Source organism: Neofelis nebulosa, chromosome 16 (assembly GCF_028018385.1).
Source record: "Neofelis nebulosa isolate mNeoNeb1 chromosome 16, mNeoNeb1.pri, whole genome shotgun sequence".
Classification (NCBI taxonomy): Eukaryota; Metazoa; Chordata; class Mammalia; order Carnivora; family Felidae; genus Neofelis; species Neofelis nebulosa.
In genome coordinates, this window is record NC_080797.1 from 18455442 (window position 1) to 18472148 (window position 16707).

The 16707-nt window shown below is 55.9% G+C and overlaps 1 protein-coding gene across 1 annotated transcript in view; it reads left to right on the plus strand.

Annotated features, from left to right (window-relative positions):
- The window catches only part of RNF157 (ring finger protein 157), an 83289-nt gene extending 66877 nt beyond the window's left edge, over nt 1-16412 (plus strand). Inside the window, exons 12-19 of the mRNA XM_058704682.1 lie at nt 1233-1471; nt 2178-2286; nt 4183-4294; nt 4734-4921; nt 5193-5258; nt 6272-6320; nt 8139-8249; nt 13685-16412. Of these exons, the coding sequence (XP_058560665.1) occupies nt 1233-1471; nt 2178-2286; nt 4183-4294; nt 4734-4921; nt 5193-5258; nt 6272-6320; nt 8139-8249; nt 13685-13803 (993 nt within the window). The 3' untranslated portion in view covers nt 13804-16412. The remainder of the gene's footprint in view (nt 1-1232; nt 1472-2177; nt 2287-4182; nt 4295-4733; nt 4922-5192; nt 5259-6271; nt 6321-8138; nt 8250-13684) is intronic.
- Nucleotides 16413-16707: the final 295 nt, after the last annotated feature.

A 16707-nucleotide genomic window follows, 5' to 3' on the forward strand; every position in this document is an offset into this window, starting at 1 on the left:
CATGAGCAGGGAAGGGGCAGAGAGAGGGAGAGAGAGAATCCCAAGCAGACTCTACGCTGTCTGCACACAGGGCTCAAACCCACCAATCATGAGACCATGACCTGAGCTGAAACCAAGAGTCAGACACTTAACCGACTAAGCCACCCAGGCGCCCCCAGATTTGAAAGCTTCTTCTTTTTTTTTTTTTTTTTTTTAATTTTTTTTTTTCAACGTTTTTTATTTATTTTTGGGACAGAGAGAGACAGAGCATGAACGGGGGAGGGGCAGAGAGAGAGGGAGACACAGAATCGGAAACAGGCTCCAGGCTCCGAGCCATCAGCCCAGAGCCTGACGCGGGGCTCGAACTCACGGACTGCGAGATCGTGACCTGGCTGAAGTCGGACGCTTAACCGACTGCGCCACCCAGGCGCCCCCAAAAGCTTCTTAAAGATACTCCATGCTGTCAGAGAAGCAGTTGAAATAGGTTTTCTGTGCTGCTTATGGGAGTGTGACTAGAAGGCTCTTTGAAGAAACAAAAACATATAGCTGTATACATCAGGCGCCTTAAAAACATCTGTATCTGGTCATCGAAGATCTAAGAATTTAATACCAAGAAAACAATGTGGAAAAAAAAAAAGATTTGTGGTAGCATCTCTCTCCTTGCTAGATGGGATGTTGCCCGCTTCACGAATTGCTTAATGAAGCCAATTAAATCTCCAAAAACAATAAAATATCTGTACACAAGGATGTTCCTCAAAATGTTGCTTACAGTAGGAAATGGTGGATGCAGCTAAATCCTGGGCAGAGGAGAACAGGTAGGAAACATGGAATCTGTGACAAGGGGACGTGTATGAAGGAAAATACTTAACGTTTGCTAAAATAAAGCAGGATATAAAATTGTGATTTACAGATAGGGGCGCCTGGGGGGCTCCGTCAGTTAAGTGTCTGACTCTTGATTTCTGCTTAGGTCATGATCTCGCGGTAATGAACACATATTCCCTGTAACGAACATGTATTCCCATTACAATCAGAAAAATAAACATTGCTGAGAGGATGTTCGCCTGTAAGCGGAATGTAGGAATATTCAGGTTCCCTGACATTGTGTCTTTCTTTGGCCTCCTTTGCAGAAGCTTTTCTTGCCAGACCAGCTGTAAAAGAAAACATTTTTTTTTCAGCGTAGAGTGAGAAACATGATCATGTCATAAAACAAAGAGTACTTAATTAATTCTTCAACCTGTCTCTGATTCCCCTAGTCCTCAGAGAACATTCCACCAGGTTATGAAGTTGTGTCTCTTCTGGAGGCCCTCAATGGGCCCCTCACCCCATCCCCAGCGGCCCCTGCCCTTCACGTGCTTGGAGACGGCCACCTCTCGGGAATGCTCCCCTCGTACGGCAGTGATGGCCACCTGCCCCCTGTCAGGACGCTCTCCCCACTCGACCGCCTGTCTGACTGTAGCAGCCAAGGAATTGAGCTCAAAAAGAGTCTCTCCAAGTGAGTGGTTGGTGCTCGACAGTGTTGCCCCTCAAGGCCCTGATGATAGGTTCTCACTCCTTCTCTCACCTCCTCAGTGCTGGCTCACGTCCTGGGTGCCCAGGGCAGCGTAGACCTTCTGGGCTGTTCCCGGAGCTTTTTTGTCCCACGTAAGACCTGGGGTGAACACTCTGGCAGAAGGTTACCCCATTCCGTAGGTGAGGAAGATACTTACGGTACCTGTGGGTACCAGACAGGCGAATCTCATGTGTTTTGGGGGGAAAAGGACGTCCCTAGGGTCATTGATGCCTGTGGGGAGCGTCACTCAGTCTAAAGACTGAAGGAACCTTGTAATCTGTACCTGTACCTCATAAGCATTTAAATCCAACTAGGCACAAGTCATGATAAGCTTTCTGTGGCAGAGTTAAGGAGCGTATTTTATAGATGAAAATATTGAGACCCTAAAAATGTCAGCGATTTTTCCCAGGTACAGACACAAGTTACTAGAGGAGTTAAAGGTAAAGCCCAGATTTTCTGACACCCTGAAAAGCACTCAGGCTACCCCTAGGGCTCTTTCCCACCTCCATCCTCCTTCTTAAGACCTGGGCTCCTTCCGTCCCCTCTCGGGCCTCTTCTTCCCATGGAGTCCGGCTCGTGAGAGTACAAGCCAGTCCCCCTCTTCGTGTGGATTCTGGCGCCAGATGCTTTCCCCTCCGGACTGTTGCAGGTCTGTTTCCCAGAACTCTTCTGTGTTGCGTGAAGAGGAAGACGAGCGTTCTTGCAGCGAGTCAGAGACACCGCTCTCTCAGAGACCCTCAGCTCAGCATCTCGAAGAGGTAATTTCATTCCCCTCCGTTTCTCGGACGTTGGACCACAGGTTCTTCCGTCCCACAGGCCTCTCCAGGTCCGTCTACCTTCGTTCGTTCCTCGGGCACCTTGGAACACCCTTTGAGACAGCAGCAAAGGTTTCATTACGTCCATCTTTTCAACAATATATTGAGCCTGTGTTCTCTACCAGGCGCTGCTCCGTATGCTGAGGACAGTAGCAGTAAGGAAACTACAAAAGTCCTTGCCCTGGTGGCGCTGATATTCTTGCTATCGGGGCTAGGATGGACGCAAAGACGGGAGAAAAGGGGTGTGTCAGACCGTGCTGTGGATTGGCTCATCAGACAAGGGAGTTCAAGGCCAGAGGTGGGGGTTGCTGTCTGTAAAAAGTAGTCTGTGAACCGAGACGGAAGGAGGTGAGGGAGTGAACGATGCAGATGTCTGAGGAGAGCGGGTTGCGGGCGTGGGAACAGGCAGCAGGAAGGCCCAGCAGAGGTGCGTTGGGAGGCTGGTGGAAGAGGGCGGGGCTTGCCACCCGTGCCCCCCACAGGCTTCATTGAACAGGTTCATTACCCCCGCTCTCTGTACGGTGGTGAGCTAGGGAGAGTGAACAGGCAAACCTGATGAAGTGGTTCCTGACCTTGGGAGCTCAGTGTCTGGTTGGGGACAGGACATGCACACAAGTATCAGTGCTGTGCCCAGCACTGTTTGCTGAATGGATGAATAGATGAATCTTTTTTAATGTTTTATTTATTGGGGGGGGGGGCAGATAGAGGGGCAGAGGATCCAGAACAGACTCCGCGCTGCCAGCAGCGAACCCGACACGGGGCTCAGGCTCCTGAACGGAGAGATTGTGACGTGAGCTGAAGTCGGACGCTCAACCAACTGAGCCACGCAGGTGCCCCGTTGAGCGGATTTTAACAATAGAGAAGAAGGGACAGTAAAGTGCTGTGGCAGGGACAAGAGCAGTTATAAACCAGGGGAGCAGAGTGGAGGAGTAGCATTTGAGCTGACTCTCAGCGTGTTTTAGACTCCTAGAGAAAGGCGACAGAAGCATCTGAGATGGCCAGGGCAGGGCACGCAGAGGTGTAGGGCGGAGGCCGGGGCTGTGAGCAGGCCCGCTGTCTGGGAGAGCTTTGCTGTAGGAAGGCCTGCCTGACAGAGGCACACAGTGGCCGCCCAGAGACCAGCAGGGCCGTCTGGATGATTCCACTGGCCCAGGCGGGAGGGAATCCTTGAGCTACAATAAACACAGAGCTCCTTGGGCACCCACTGGCTCAGTCAGTAGAGCACGTGACTCCTGATCTCAGGGTCGTGAGCTCAAGCCCCACGTTGGGTGTGGAGACTACTTAAAACCAAACAAAACTCCTGGAGAAAAGGTTATAGGGGCAGAATCCCCATCTGCCTGGGATGGGGTGAGGGTACTGGCCCAGGTGACCGATAGCCGGGGTGTCAGGAGTGGGTGGGGAGGCAAAGGTAGTGTTTGTGTTAGGTCGATTGAGTTGGAACTAACCCGATATCCAAGCGGAGGTGCCTGGCAGGCAGTGAGGCCTCTGCTGGTTTTGTGTTCTCCTTCAGAAGGAAAGCGGTTTATAATCCTGGGGAAACCTGGGGTGTTCCCGTGTCACAGCTGCTGGGTGACCTGTGTCACCTGAGCTGCAGTCTTTGTATGGCCCTAGCAGATGCTGTGCCTCAGGCAGGATGTGCTGACTGAAGTTTGCACCTCCCCTGGGAGACAGCCATTCCAGGCCAGGGCGGCAGAGAAGTGAGGACAAGAGAAACCGCCCCTCCTCTGCATGTAGCCCCCTGATGGAGGGGCCCTCAGCGCCCCCGATGCCCCCCTCACCCTCCGTAGCCAGCCCCCTGCCCTTACACCCTTCCCTTTGCACTTAACTGTTTCCCTCCAGGAATGTGGCATAACTCCAGAAAGTGAGAATCTTACCATGTCATCGTCGGGAGCTATTGACCAGTCGTCTTGCACAGGGACGCCTCTCTCTTCCACAATCTCCTCCCCAGAAGGTACATGAGGGAGGGGGACTGCACACTCGGCCCCTCAGCCCAGCACTCAGCACCCCTGACAGTTCCTGCAGGATGGACTTGGGCCAGCAGGTTGATACCTAAGTTGCGTGACTAACGAGGCCAAAGTCAGAGGCAAGGGGGTCCTGCTGACAGCCAGGCAGGGGGGCAGGAGTCCTCGTCTGTTTCCCAGCCTGCTGTCAGCGGTTCCTGTAACATTAAGTCAGAGACGAGCAAACCCTGGCTCCCGGGGTAGAGTCCTGAGCTCTAAAATGCAAAGGGGCAGAACCTCGGAAAACCTTGAACCCGAAGCTTTTTAGGTAAGGGTGCGGTGTGGCCGCTGTGGTCCTCGCTGCGTGAGCACAGGGAAGTGGGTCCGCTCCTCAGTCCGCTCGCCGAAGCCTGACCTCCCGTCTCCTTCCTTCCGCTCCGGCCTCCCCAGACCCTGCCAGCAGCAGTCTGGCCCAGTCCGTCATGTCCATCGTGTCCTCCCAGAGCCGCCACTCCCAGATCAGCACCGACACGGTCTCCTCCATGTCCGGCTCTTACATCGCCCCCGGCACTGAAGAAGAGGGAGAGGCGCTCCCTTCGCCCCGGGCCGCCAGCAGGGCCCCCTCAGAAGAAGGAGAGGTGAGGGAGGAGCCCGGGGTTGGGGACGGTCCTTGCTGCCGTGACTCGGCACACGTGGCCAGGGCAGCTCGCCCCACGGTCTGCCGGGGGGACAGCTGCCGAGTGCCCACCGGGCTCGGAAGGAGGGCCTGGCAGACGAGGTGGGGTCGTTGAATCAAACACCCCTCACCTCTGACCCTTCTCTTTGGTGCCACTTCCGTGCCGAGGGCTCGGGTCGCAGACCCTGCGAGCTGGGTCTGTCTGTGCCTTGATCTCTGTCGCTCTGTGGCAGGTGATGCCGGCAGCATCTCCGGACAGCAACTTCGTCGGCCTCGCCGCCGAGGAGCAGGACGCAGAGGTAACGCCGATGGTGGGGCTGTTGGCGCTGGCGGAGGTGGGGGGCGCGGTAGGATGGGCGCTGTTCTGGAAGAGGCCTCCTAAGGTGGCAGGCTTGGCTCAGTTAGGGGTGGGGTGTGGTGTGCAGGGGAGAGTGGCCACGCACTCCGGTCAGTGGACTGTCCCACCGCACCGTGCGCCAGTCCCAGCGTAGCAGGTGTGGAGTGGGTCCTAGAGGGAACTCTTCTGGGTCGGACCCTCACCTGAGCGTGTGTGTCCTTCGTTCGCTCAGTATTTACACAGAATGACTGTCTCAGGCACCTCCTGGCACGGGATGACACAAAGACCCCAGTGACCTGGTGTTGGCCTCCCCCCCCCCCCGACCCTGACTGTATAGACAGACTCGTGCAGGGGCGCCCGGCTGGCTCAGTCACAAGAGCTTGCAACTCTTGATCTCAGGGTCGTAAGTTCGAGCCCCATGTTGTGTGTAGAGTCGCTAAATGTCCTGTTCGTCTAGAAGCCCCATGGCAGGTGGTGCGGACAGGATTACAATTCAGTATGAGAATGCCCTGATGGAGGTGTTCGGGAAGTGCATGACAGGCCCAGGTCACAGTGAGGGCACTAGCACTCTTTCTTGAGCCAGATGCTCTCGCGGGAGTAGAGCCCGTTGGGGTTTGGGATCCCAAAGGAATTTCTGAAAGTTCCATGATCTTACTATTTACCTTTTCATTTGACAACTTTTATTTCCACCTTCAAGAGACAGTATGAGCTAAACTGTTACCAAGGCTATTCTTGACATTCCCCGGGCACATCTGTGACGGGCCTCAGACGCGGTCCCTGCGGGCAGACCATGCCTCACCAAGGAAAATCTGTCTCTGCTCAGCCTCCCGGGCCCCTCAGACACGACGGGAGATGTATGCCATTGACGTAGGCCCTGGAGTGAGATACCGTTAGGCCAATTACTTCTGTCTTCAGCTGATCAACAGATTCATTTCACTGCTTTTACAGACTCATAGCGCCTTCCTTCTGTCCTAGGGAAATGATGTTATGGAGGAAGAGGATGGACCCCCCCCACAAGAAGATGGTAAAAGACCTGGTCTTTCGCTCCCTCTTATTAGATTTCCCCTCTTGGGATTCTTCAAAGGGTACAGACAGGGACACCGGGATGACTCGGTGGCACCAGTGTGCCTGGTGGGGAAAGGCGGCCTTCTTGATGGAGTATCAAGGCAAGCAGGGAGTCTGAGGGCCGCAGCGATCTTCCTGGCTTTTTGGAGGCCTCAGGGCCGAGGACATCAGGACGGAGCTGCTTCACAAAGCACACGGGGAGCTCTAAATTCTCGTGGACTAAGTTCTGAAGCTTCTTGGGCGACCCTCATCACCTTCCTTCCTTCCCGCTTCCGCTTTGCAGCTGAGTCCTCCCCCCGCCCCCCCCGAGCTGCTCTGGCAGCCCCAGTGATTAGGAACAGCAGCAGAACAGTTTCCTCCACGTGGGAGAAAGGACCGTCGGGCAGTCGGTCTGGTTTTGCTTTGGTGAAGAAGGTGGCTGACGTTTCGCTAGTGGAGGGACCTTCGGAGCCAGTAGGCGCAGAGCAGGGGTGAGAAGGCGACGGACGCCAGCTGCTCCATGTAGACGGGCGTTTGTAGGCTATCATCACAATTGTCTTTACTGTAACTCACGCCCCCATTATATCTTCAGATGGAAGAGTTTTGTTTCTAGCAAGGCTGGGAGAGAAGGAATGATCTTCAGATCAGGGAAGTGAGAAGAGTCGGGGGGTGGGGGGTACTGGGAGAATCCCCCTGGGAATGGACTACCACGTGCTCCAGGGGCCAGCGTCTCTTTCCTCCCTCAGAAGGGCACCTCCAGAGCAGACCCGGGCCGCAGCCCGGACGCAGATGTCATCCTACCTGCTTCTGCTTTAGCGCTGGCCATTGCTTGGGGAGTTCAGGGGTGTGCATGCTGGCCTGACCACTCTCCCCTGACCAGGAAGCCCTGAAGGAGGAGGGGACGGCCGCCAAGGCTGTGCCCCTGCCACGCTTGCACGCCAGCCAAGACAGGGCCCGGCGCGTCGTCCGCTCGGTGGATGCCTTCAGCGCTCAAGGTCCCCGAGTTGCCCTTTGTGATTGCTTCCCGCCCATAGAACACTCGCTTCTGAAAACTGCAGGGTGGCGGGCGGTTTCTGCCTGACATCCCATGGCCCGCACGGTGGTTTTACGTTTTTCCCTCTCCCTTTCACCAAGAGAAAAACGGCGGCACAGGGGGAGCTAGAAAAAATAACTTCTGAAACTTTCCCCTTCCCCTCACGTGTCTGTAGGTTTCTGGTCAGACCCTTAAGGCAGCCTCAAAATAACACGTTTCATAGGAAAACAAAACATAATTTTGTGAATGTGGTGATTCTGATTTTATATGCAAAATTATGGAAACTGAGACTTTTAGTGTTTGTTGTATGTATTTATCATCTTACAGAGCCTTGTGGTCATAAACACGCATGTGCGTGCACACCACACACACACACACACACACACACACACACATACACACCCCAGACCCAGGCAGGAGCAGGGGTAGCTTCGGCAGATGCTCTCCCTAGCTTTCCCCGCCGCGGTCCACACCAGTGCGGTTCTGCATGAGCCGGTGCCCCGCGGGCTCCAGCAGGCTGAGCACCTGCTGGGAAGCAGCCAGTTAGGGAGACAGGGCAGGACGGGGCAGGCACACAGGCGGCCTCACACAATTTGATTCCTTTATTGTCCACTCTTTACCCACTTAATTACTGTCTTTTTTTTAAACATATGATTTGATTTTTTTTGTCTCCATCCTTAAGATTTTTTTTTTTTTTTTTTAAGGACAGCAAAGCAGAGAATAAATACCGCCAGCCCCTCTCTAACTGCGTTAACTCCCTTACAGGCCAGAGGACACGCGCATTTCTAGGTATGGAGTGTGACAATAACAATGACTTTGGCATCGCAAGCGTGAAAGCACTGGACAATAAGCTGTGCCCTGAGGTCTGCTTACCCGGTGAGTGGCAGTCTGCTGAACATGAACTTGGTGGGAGATGCTCCCCTGCTCGCACCCCTGCTCTCACCCTGGGATACCTGTCTCCTGCCCCGGCCTTCCTGCAAGAAGGCATGGGCTGTGCTAGGCTGCTGGAAGCCAGATGCTGAAAGGAAGTGAGGAGGCCTCGGGAGAGTCCTTGAACTTGTGCAGAGAGCACACCCTGCCCTGAGCAAGAATATGAGGACAGGACGACAGGAGTAAAAAACCCCCCTTCTTCTGAATTGGCCTGACCAAGCAGCCTTCCACCCCCATCCTGCAGGCCCCGTGGCAGGTAGCCTGGTCTTGTTTTCATCAACAGGAAGTTTGAGGCAGACCCCGCCTCTCTAAGAAGGTCTTGGAAAGATAGCCTGAGCCTTTGGAAAGGGGATCCATAGCTCTTCAGAGGAACAGGGAGGAATTTGAAAGGAATTTGACATTTTTTAGACTAGCAAATGGCTCTGTGATCCAGTGAGCTTTGGGTTACATTTGCATTGTACTTACTAGACTTGGATCCCAGAGGAGAAGTCAGGGGTCGAGGGTGACTATGCTCCCCGGAGCCCTGACTTTAAGTTGAGTCGGGACTATCGATAGGCCCCCTTTTTCCCTCTCATGATACTAAGCCGAACCTGGGATAACTTCCTACACGGGAACTGCGTTAATCCCGCTAAGCACCCACCCCCTTCTATTCCATGTGCTCGTTCAAGGGCTCCACGAACCCCTCTGAAGCCACGTCACGGCCGGGTAGACTAGGTCAAAACCGCCCTCCTGGTTTCACAGCAGAGATGGTCATCCACGTTGTGGTGTCTGTAAATCTCTTCAACATCCCCTGAAATGGAGACTTATTTGAACTTCAGAACAGCCACGTCACATCATGGGTCCAGTGCTTTACTCGCTCAGCGAAGCAGCTAGAGGCGTCGGAACAGCACAGCCTCCTGTGGTGGCCGCTCTCCGTCAGCCTGGGAGAGACACGGGGACTCGCACGCCCCGCCCCACACAGGCTTGTGCGGGGAAGCCGTAATCCCCAGAAGGCGCTTTCTCCAGCCTTTCAAAGGCTTCTCCGGTTGTTTTCTATTTAGTTTGTCCTGAAGATCCTGCCCAGGACTCTTCACGTTCAGCGAGGACAAAGGATGCCGTGTCAGGCCTGGACCGGAGCTGTGGGGCCCAGGCACACTTCACTTCCTGCCTTCCCACTCCGTGTCTTGCTTCCGTCTGTCCATTTGTTTTTCACGTCTTTTTGCCAAACGTAAATCTGTCTGTCTGGTTTGTTTCTTTTGAAGCTCATTTATGTTACGTAGACCTCGTATGGAAGTTCATGTTCACTCTGCGCCAGCACTGTCCCCGCGCCCCCCTCCCCCCCCGCCAGCCATGCTGTGCCCGACACCAAGCTTGCTGGGCGTGTGCACATGCCAGAGGCTTCTGCCTAGGTCTCCGGTCCTAACTGGCGAGGGCCTGCACTCAATAGGAGATTTTCTGAGAAAAAAATATTTGTCAAAATAGATGAGTCCCTGTTCCACAAAAAACGGGGATGCTTCTGTGCCAAGCATTATGAGGAGGAGTTGTTTTGAACTGGCATCCTGGGGCACGAGTCGGGAATGATGACATCTCTGTCCTCTCTGCCCTGTGTCTGTGGCAGCTCACTAGCAGCCGTCCTTCTGCTAGGCTCCTGTCTCCCTCGAGGGGCTCCTCCTCACCCCCGTTTTCTGGCAGAGGGGGCTGCCAGGCACGGTTTTAGCCAACCGTGCTGGTGGAAACTGACTTTGTTCCTTCCGCTCCCTCCGCCTCCTGACTCTCTCTGGCCAACCTGCTTGTTGATATTTATTCCACTTGTGGGACTGCGGGAAGCCGAAAGGACCCCCCGGGTTCCTTATGGTGCTCTCAAGAGCCAGCGCGCTGGGATTAAGCTAGGTTCACAGTCCAAGCCAGACGTGCAGCCAAATGCCCGTGACGCCTGTCGGGAGAGCGACTCAGGTAGAGGCACGTGAGGTGGCCCCTTGTGCCCTCTCACCACAGGTCTCAAGGGCTCTTACAGGAGAGGGAAGGCGCATCTGCTTTCTCGGCCAGATGTTCCTCTGGTTCTACCGTTAGCATCACACTGGTAGCAGCCTGCTGGGGAACTCTCTGGAAGCATCTGTTGGATTAATAACAGGAGTATCCGCTTTGGTAGGTCCAGTGGAATAAATAGGCCTCTTCGCGCTCAGCTGTTAAGTCCAAACCATCCTCTGGGATACCCACAGGCTGGCTCAGCTCCGTGTCCTGCGGCCACCAGGACAGCTTCTCAGGCACTTGGTCTCTGCTCGAGTCGGTTTCCCTCTCCGGGTGGCGCCACTCCCGTCGCAGAGGGCTGATGAGAAGCGGAGCCAAGGGGAGCATCCCGCGCTCTCCCCACCCCACATGCCACGCTCCCCATGCTCATGTGTGCTCTGCCGGGAGACCCGGCCCGTGACGAAGACCACGCAGGTCCCCGTCCTCACCACTCCTCTCCCACTTGTGGGAGTGTCACTGAGAGGGCACCCGTGGCCTTCCAGCTCTTCCCCCCCTAAGAAGCTTCTGGGCCTTCTTGGGCTCCAAGACCAAGGGGGTGGTGTGTTCTGAGAGTGTTCTAAAAGGTCTCAAGGGGAGGGAGCCTAAGTTGACTGGTGCAGGTGGTGAGCAGGTTGGGACCGTGAAGCCATGCTGAGTGGATGTGGCTCCAAGGAATTGGATGAAATACCACGCAGGTGGCAACATAGTGGCCAGAGGACCAGTGACAAGTCTGGGTAGAGTAAGTGATAAGGTTCTGGGTAGTGTAAGTGATAGGGGGGAAAAAAAGCCAACATAATTTGGGTTTGTTAGTGGAAATAGAGATACATTGTTAAATGACCGCAGTGTGCAGGAGGGGACATATCCAGCAAAGCACAGCAATACCGGCAAAAACTTGAAATCCAGTTTCCTCCTGTCTTCAAGCCTCATAACCCGAGGCTGAGATGCACCTAGGAGACTTCATATTTCCTAGACACGAAGGAGAAATCTGAATTAGGTTTCTCTTTCCCCTGGAAACTCCACGAGACAATCAAACTGTCAGAGCGCCTACATTTAATCAGGGGCTTGGTAGAGCTGGGAAAGGGGTGTGCAGAATTCCCCTAAGTGTGCTCCCCAAATCTACCTCTAGAGGTCTCTCTGCCCTCCTGTTTCCCATCCTCTAAATGGGAAGGCACCTTGATCTGTCGCCACGACAGATTTTCAGTCAACAAGCTCCAGTTTCTGGCTGAAGGGCCGGACCCAGTGGGAGCATGTGTCCGGAAAGCCCCGTCTGCGAGCCGGTTGCCCTTTGCAGCGAGGCTCCCCCTTTGCACATGTGACCCGGGAGCAGCAGCAGGGTTCTGCTGAGGGCCCCTCGGAGTCCTTTGGGGGGGGGGGGAGCAGGAAGGGCACCACGTGACTGCTGCTAACCCTCCCCTCGCCACGGAGTGAATTAAGAAGCCGGCGAGAACAGATCCTTCAGGTCTGAGTGCTGAGTCTATTCCGGCAGGATCGGTTCCAGGCCCTGGCTCAGGGTTCTAGAGCGGTGGAGTCTGTGGCAGGCACTCGTGCGAATTCAGAGTGAGGGCGGCCTGTCGGTCCGGTGTTTCGTGGCGTGCTGGTTGGCGGCGGCGGTGGCGTGGATTTTATTTTGTGCATGCATGTGTGTCTTCTCTCTCGTTCACCGTTTGCTTTTGGTCTTTCCTACCGAACAGCCGCAGTTCCGGAGTCCTGCCCCATAAACATTGAGGAATAGGTATGAGATCTACCAAATTCTATAAGTGAACGAACAACTCATTGTATTTGGGGGTTCCTGACTCAAAGGGCAATCTTGCCTTCTGTCCATCCTGTCACACTGAAGAGAGCCTCCCTTAGAGGAGAATGCACTTTGGCCCATGTCCTAGACTCCAGGGAATCGAAATCTCCAGCTTCCATCTAGATTCGAGAGACACCGCGAATTTTCTGTTCCACTCACTTCTCTGCCCCAGGGGCCCCCCCTCCGCACACTGCCGCCAGAGCCTTTAGATGGATGATCACACCAGGGCACTTCCGGGAGATACGCAGTTTATAGCTACTCAGTCCTAGTGTGCGGGCCGTGAAAGGGTCTTGGGTGGGCCCTGGCGTGAGGCTGAGCCCCTCAAACACGAGCACAGTGAGCCTCGGGCCCTCCCTCTGCACCGGCTCAGCCCGGCCTGTCCCCTGCATGAGTCCTCTGAGGGCCAGGCCTGCCCAGAAGAGCTTGCAGTCTGACGGAGGAGGCCGAGGGCCTGGCGGTTCCCTCGCCGTCTGGGGTGCACACTGTGGCCGCAGTCGGGCTGGGGGCACCACCTGGGGGGCGCAGCCTGGAGGTCCGCGGGCCCCGTGGAGTCAGGTCTTCCCCGGGAGCCTCTGTGTCACAGGGAGCTTCGCACTGCGCTGGAGGGCGCCACTGGGAAAAGGCAGTCGGGGCCAGCACGAGAGTTGAGGGGAGACCCCAGGGAGAGAAGAGGGCAGCCTGGACAAGCCACGCCCTGCTCTGCACACTCCCGTGTCACCTTGTTTTGTCGTCCCAGCAGCCCTGTGAGGAGAGCACTCCGCTCCCATTCGATGGGTGGGTGAATCAAGGCTTCCGCCCAGGAGCACGCGGTCAGTCCGTCAGTCATGAGCCAGGAGGGAAGCCCAGGTTTTCTGATGACAGACAGGAGGTAGTGACGGATGAAATACAGAGCACGAAGGACGGAGCAGCCAAGAATGGGCTTCTAGACCAGGCAGCCGGTGCTCCTTGTGCAGGAGCCGTGGCGGGTTTGGGGGAGGACAAGAGTTTTGTAGGTGCCGCCTGGGCGACCCCAAGGCTCTCGGGCTGGTGTCTCCCGGGGTTGATGGTGACCCCAGAGGGCTGCTCCGGTGGACAGAGATGAAGAGCAGCAGGTGGGCCCGTCACACCTGCGCCCCCCCCCCCAACCTTTCTGTCCCTGGCACCCTGCTGAGCAACGAGCCCCGTCCTGCCCCTCCCGGCTCCCACAGCAAACACTGACACTGAGCCCAAATTAACACGCTCTTCTCACTCCCCTCCACTGCTTCCTGCCCTGGGGAAAACCTCAGTCCGACCCCCCATAACATCTAGGCAAACTTCAAAACAAAGACACAGAAGTGGATTGCAGGGCAGGTGCACAGAACGAGAAATACCCTGTATGTTCTTCTCTGCAGTCCATGGTGGCCGTGACTGTCCCTAGCCCATTAGGACAGGGACAGCCCCCTGCCCCCTGGGTGCCCACCTCGCCCGATTCTCTCTCCTTCGCTGTGGCCTGCACACACATGGGGGTCTCAGGTAACACGCGTCCTGCTAGCTTCCGTGCCGAACTCCTGGGCTATCCTGCTGGAGATCCCATCCGGACCTGGCCGGGGGTCTGGCTCCTATACCCTTCTTTTCTCTTCTCCAGGCACCTGGCAGGCCGATGACAACGTCGGTCGTCGGCACACACAGCGCCCGCGCTTACCATCCGGCAGCCTGGAGGACCCCCAGGACAGGCCTTGCGTGTGGGGTCCTTTGGCCGTGTGAGAGCCCCAGCCCGTCCCTGGGCTCCCTGCCACCCTCACGTTCCATCCCGGCCTCACTGGACTGCTGGCCTCCTCGGCGTCCTCAGCGAAACCTCGAAGACTCTCTACACCCAGATGCAAGCTAGACGTGGAGGTCAGCCTGCCCCCGCTCCCGGCCCGGTGTCCTCCGTAATCCCCACCCTTCCCCACCCAGAAGGAACTGGCAGCCTCCCCTCTCCTCGCGGGCCAAAGCCTCTCAGCGAACTGCAGCTCATGAGACCTCTTGCAGAGACTCTCTGGAAGGTACCCACCTTGACCTTCAGGTCCACGGGCTGGTTGCTCCTCGTGCGTCTTTTTCTCCTTAGGGGGCACAACCAAGAAGACCTGGAGTCTTGGCAGCTTCATTACAAACACCCCTCTGGCATTTTCTGGTCTCTGGAACATCTGGTCTGGTCACAGAGCTGATCCCCTGTGCCTCGTGCATCTGTGTGCTTAGGAAAGAGGCCTCGAATCTGAGAATCCCCCAGTTGCGTGATGACCCTCGGGAGGGTTATTTAGGAGCAGGTGCGTTCATGAAGGCCTGGGACTCCATCCTAAGGTGACCTTTCAGAAAACACATCTTTGACCACCTCTGTGTGCCAGGCACCTGTGTTAGGAGCTGTCGGATGTTCTCACATTCCCTCACCACAGCCCGGTCCGGTGGTGTTCTTCTATCTGTTGTCCCTGTCCCCACCCCTTTTTGTCAATAGTTGAAGAAATAGGCTGAGAGAGGGGTGGAACAGTGATTCTCAAGTCGGTGCCCAGGAGTCCCACAGGAAGTGGCACACGTGGAGCCGGGGCCTCCCCACCCCAAGTGTTACCCTTCCCTGCCTTCCAGACCTGCCGAGCCTGAGCAGGGGAGGGGGAGGCACTCCTCCCGCAGGCTCCTTAGAGATTCAGAGATTCTGTGGTTTAGATCATATGCCCCACCCCCACCCCCACCCCCACCCCCGCCACCTCTCCTCAGCCCCGTGCGAGGCATGTCAACAAAAGTCTAAAACAGCGAGGCCAGGCTGTAAGCTGCTGGGAGTTCCTTCTCTCTGGACAGTGTTGTCATCGGTGGCTCCGCACAGTTCTTGCACAGATGTGTTGTCTGTTGGCTTTGGGAAAAGGTGGTCTCTTAGTGGAGCATGAGATAGGGAAGCAGAGTTAGATACAGCAATTTATGAGGCCCAGAGACCACAGAGCCTTTAGGCTCTGACCATGAGGATGGCCCGTCTTTGTATTTGGAACTGTTACCCTGGAAGAGCCCTTCAGGGTCGTCTCCAACACCCCAAAGTGAGCCCCGTGCCCGGGGAATCCTTCACCCCTTCCGTGTGGCTTCTTTGCACTGCCAGGCGGCGGTGACCCTTGCCCGGCCTAGTGTTTATGGCTCAGGTCCTGCCCTGGTGGGGGGAAGGCCTGCTGTCCCAACAGACACGATATGCGAGTCGTGCCTGAACCTAAGCTTCTGTCTTGAGTCCCCGTGTCCCCCTCTCTGAGGCCCTGCCGGGGCTTCTGGACCCTGCTGCTTCAGGCCCGACTCCTGTCCTTTCCCCCAACATCCTTACGGCCCCTTCTGCGGTTGAGGTCAGAGCAATAACCCCACTGCCTGATTTCCTTGAAGTTTAAGCCCCAGGGAGTGGGGATCTTCCCTCAGCCGCGGGTGGCGGCCCACAGCCTCCCTCCCCTCTCGGCAGGTAGTATTCACCGTGTGGTGTTACCCAAGATGAAGGAGATGTAGGTAAACAGTTGCCACAGTGGGCAGGAGCCCCGAGAGAAAACCATTATCATCGCCCCTCCTGGAGGGCCTGTGTCCTTCCTTACAGCACAGGCTGGGTCCTCTCCCAGCAAGAGGCTCAGAAAGATTCTTTAAGGTCTTGGTTCCATAATCAAGACATGCCCAGGTCAGAAATGGCCCTTTCGCTCCTGTTTCTCGGACCGATCCCTCTGTGTCTCTGTCACTCTGTCTCTCCTACCTCTTTGTTCTCATTTGGCTCTGAGGCAAGCAGAAACATCCCATCCAAAGGAGCTGGTCTTTAGTCAGCTTGATCAGGGAACAGGGCAGCTCCTGACCCTGCCGCACCCAGTCCGTCATCCGGAGACAGTTGTGTTATGAGCAGTTGGCCCAGTGAGGATGGGATGGGGCCTGGCCTCTCGCACAAGGGCACAGACTTCTGGAGGCCTGTGGCTTCTCCTGCCAACTCTGGCCCGAGGTCCCTGTGGCCTCCAGGTGGTGTGCTGATCCCGGCCGCATGGAGCCTTCCTTCCTTCCCCACCCAGCTCCACCCACTGGAGTTTATGCCCGCACTGGGGCATCTCCTGGGCATAGAGCCGCACACTTTGAGCTGTCTCACCTGGGGAGAGTTGGTGTCCTGTCCACCTGATCTTGGCATGCTGGTTGATCACTTTGCTTTAGGACCTGCACACCTGGTGTGTGCAAGTGTGTGTGTGTGTGTGTGTGTGTGTACTGTTTGTGCCATCTGTGTACCCCTCACTCCCTGGAGTACACTCGTGGGCACACTACAGTGGGGACATCAAGGATGCAATATTTATGGACTGCTGCATGATTCTTTAAAACGAATAAAACTGTTGACAAGGGAAGGAGAGCTATTAACTGTGTCCTTGGCTCATTTGTGAAAGTTTCTGTCCGACTTTCTCCAGCACTCAAACATTTTTCCTCAAGAGAATCTCCAAATGGCAGAGTGGGGGGAGGCAGAAGGTAGGGAAAGACCTGCTCCGCGTGGGAGGTGGGAGTTGAGGGGCCACCCTGAGGACACGGGCTTCCCACTCCCTGCCCTCCAGCTTCTGGGCGGAGGCCTGAGTAAGGAGCCCTCACCCCACCCTCACCCTTAAACCGGAGAACTTCCGTCACTGCAGCTCCTCAATAATTGAAGAGCAGGAAAGC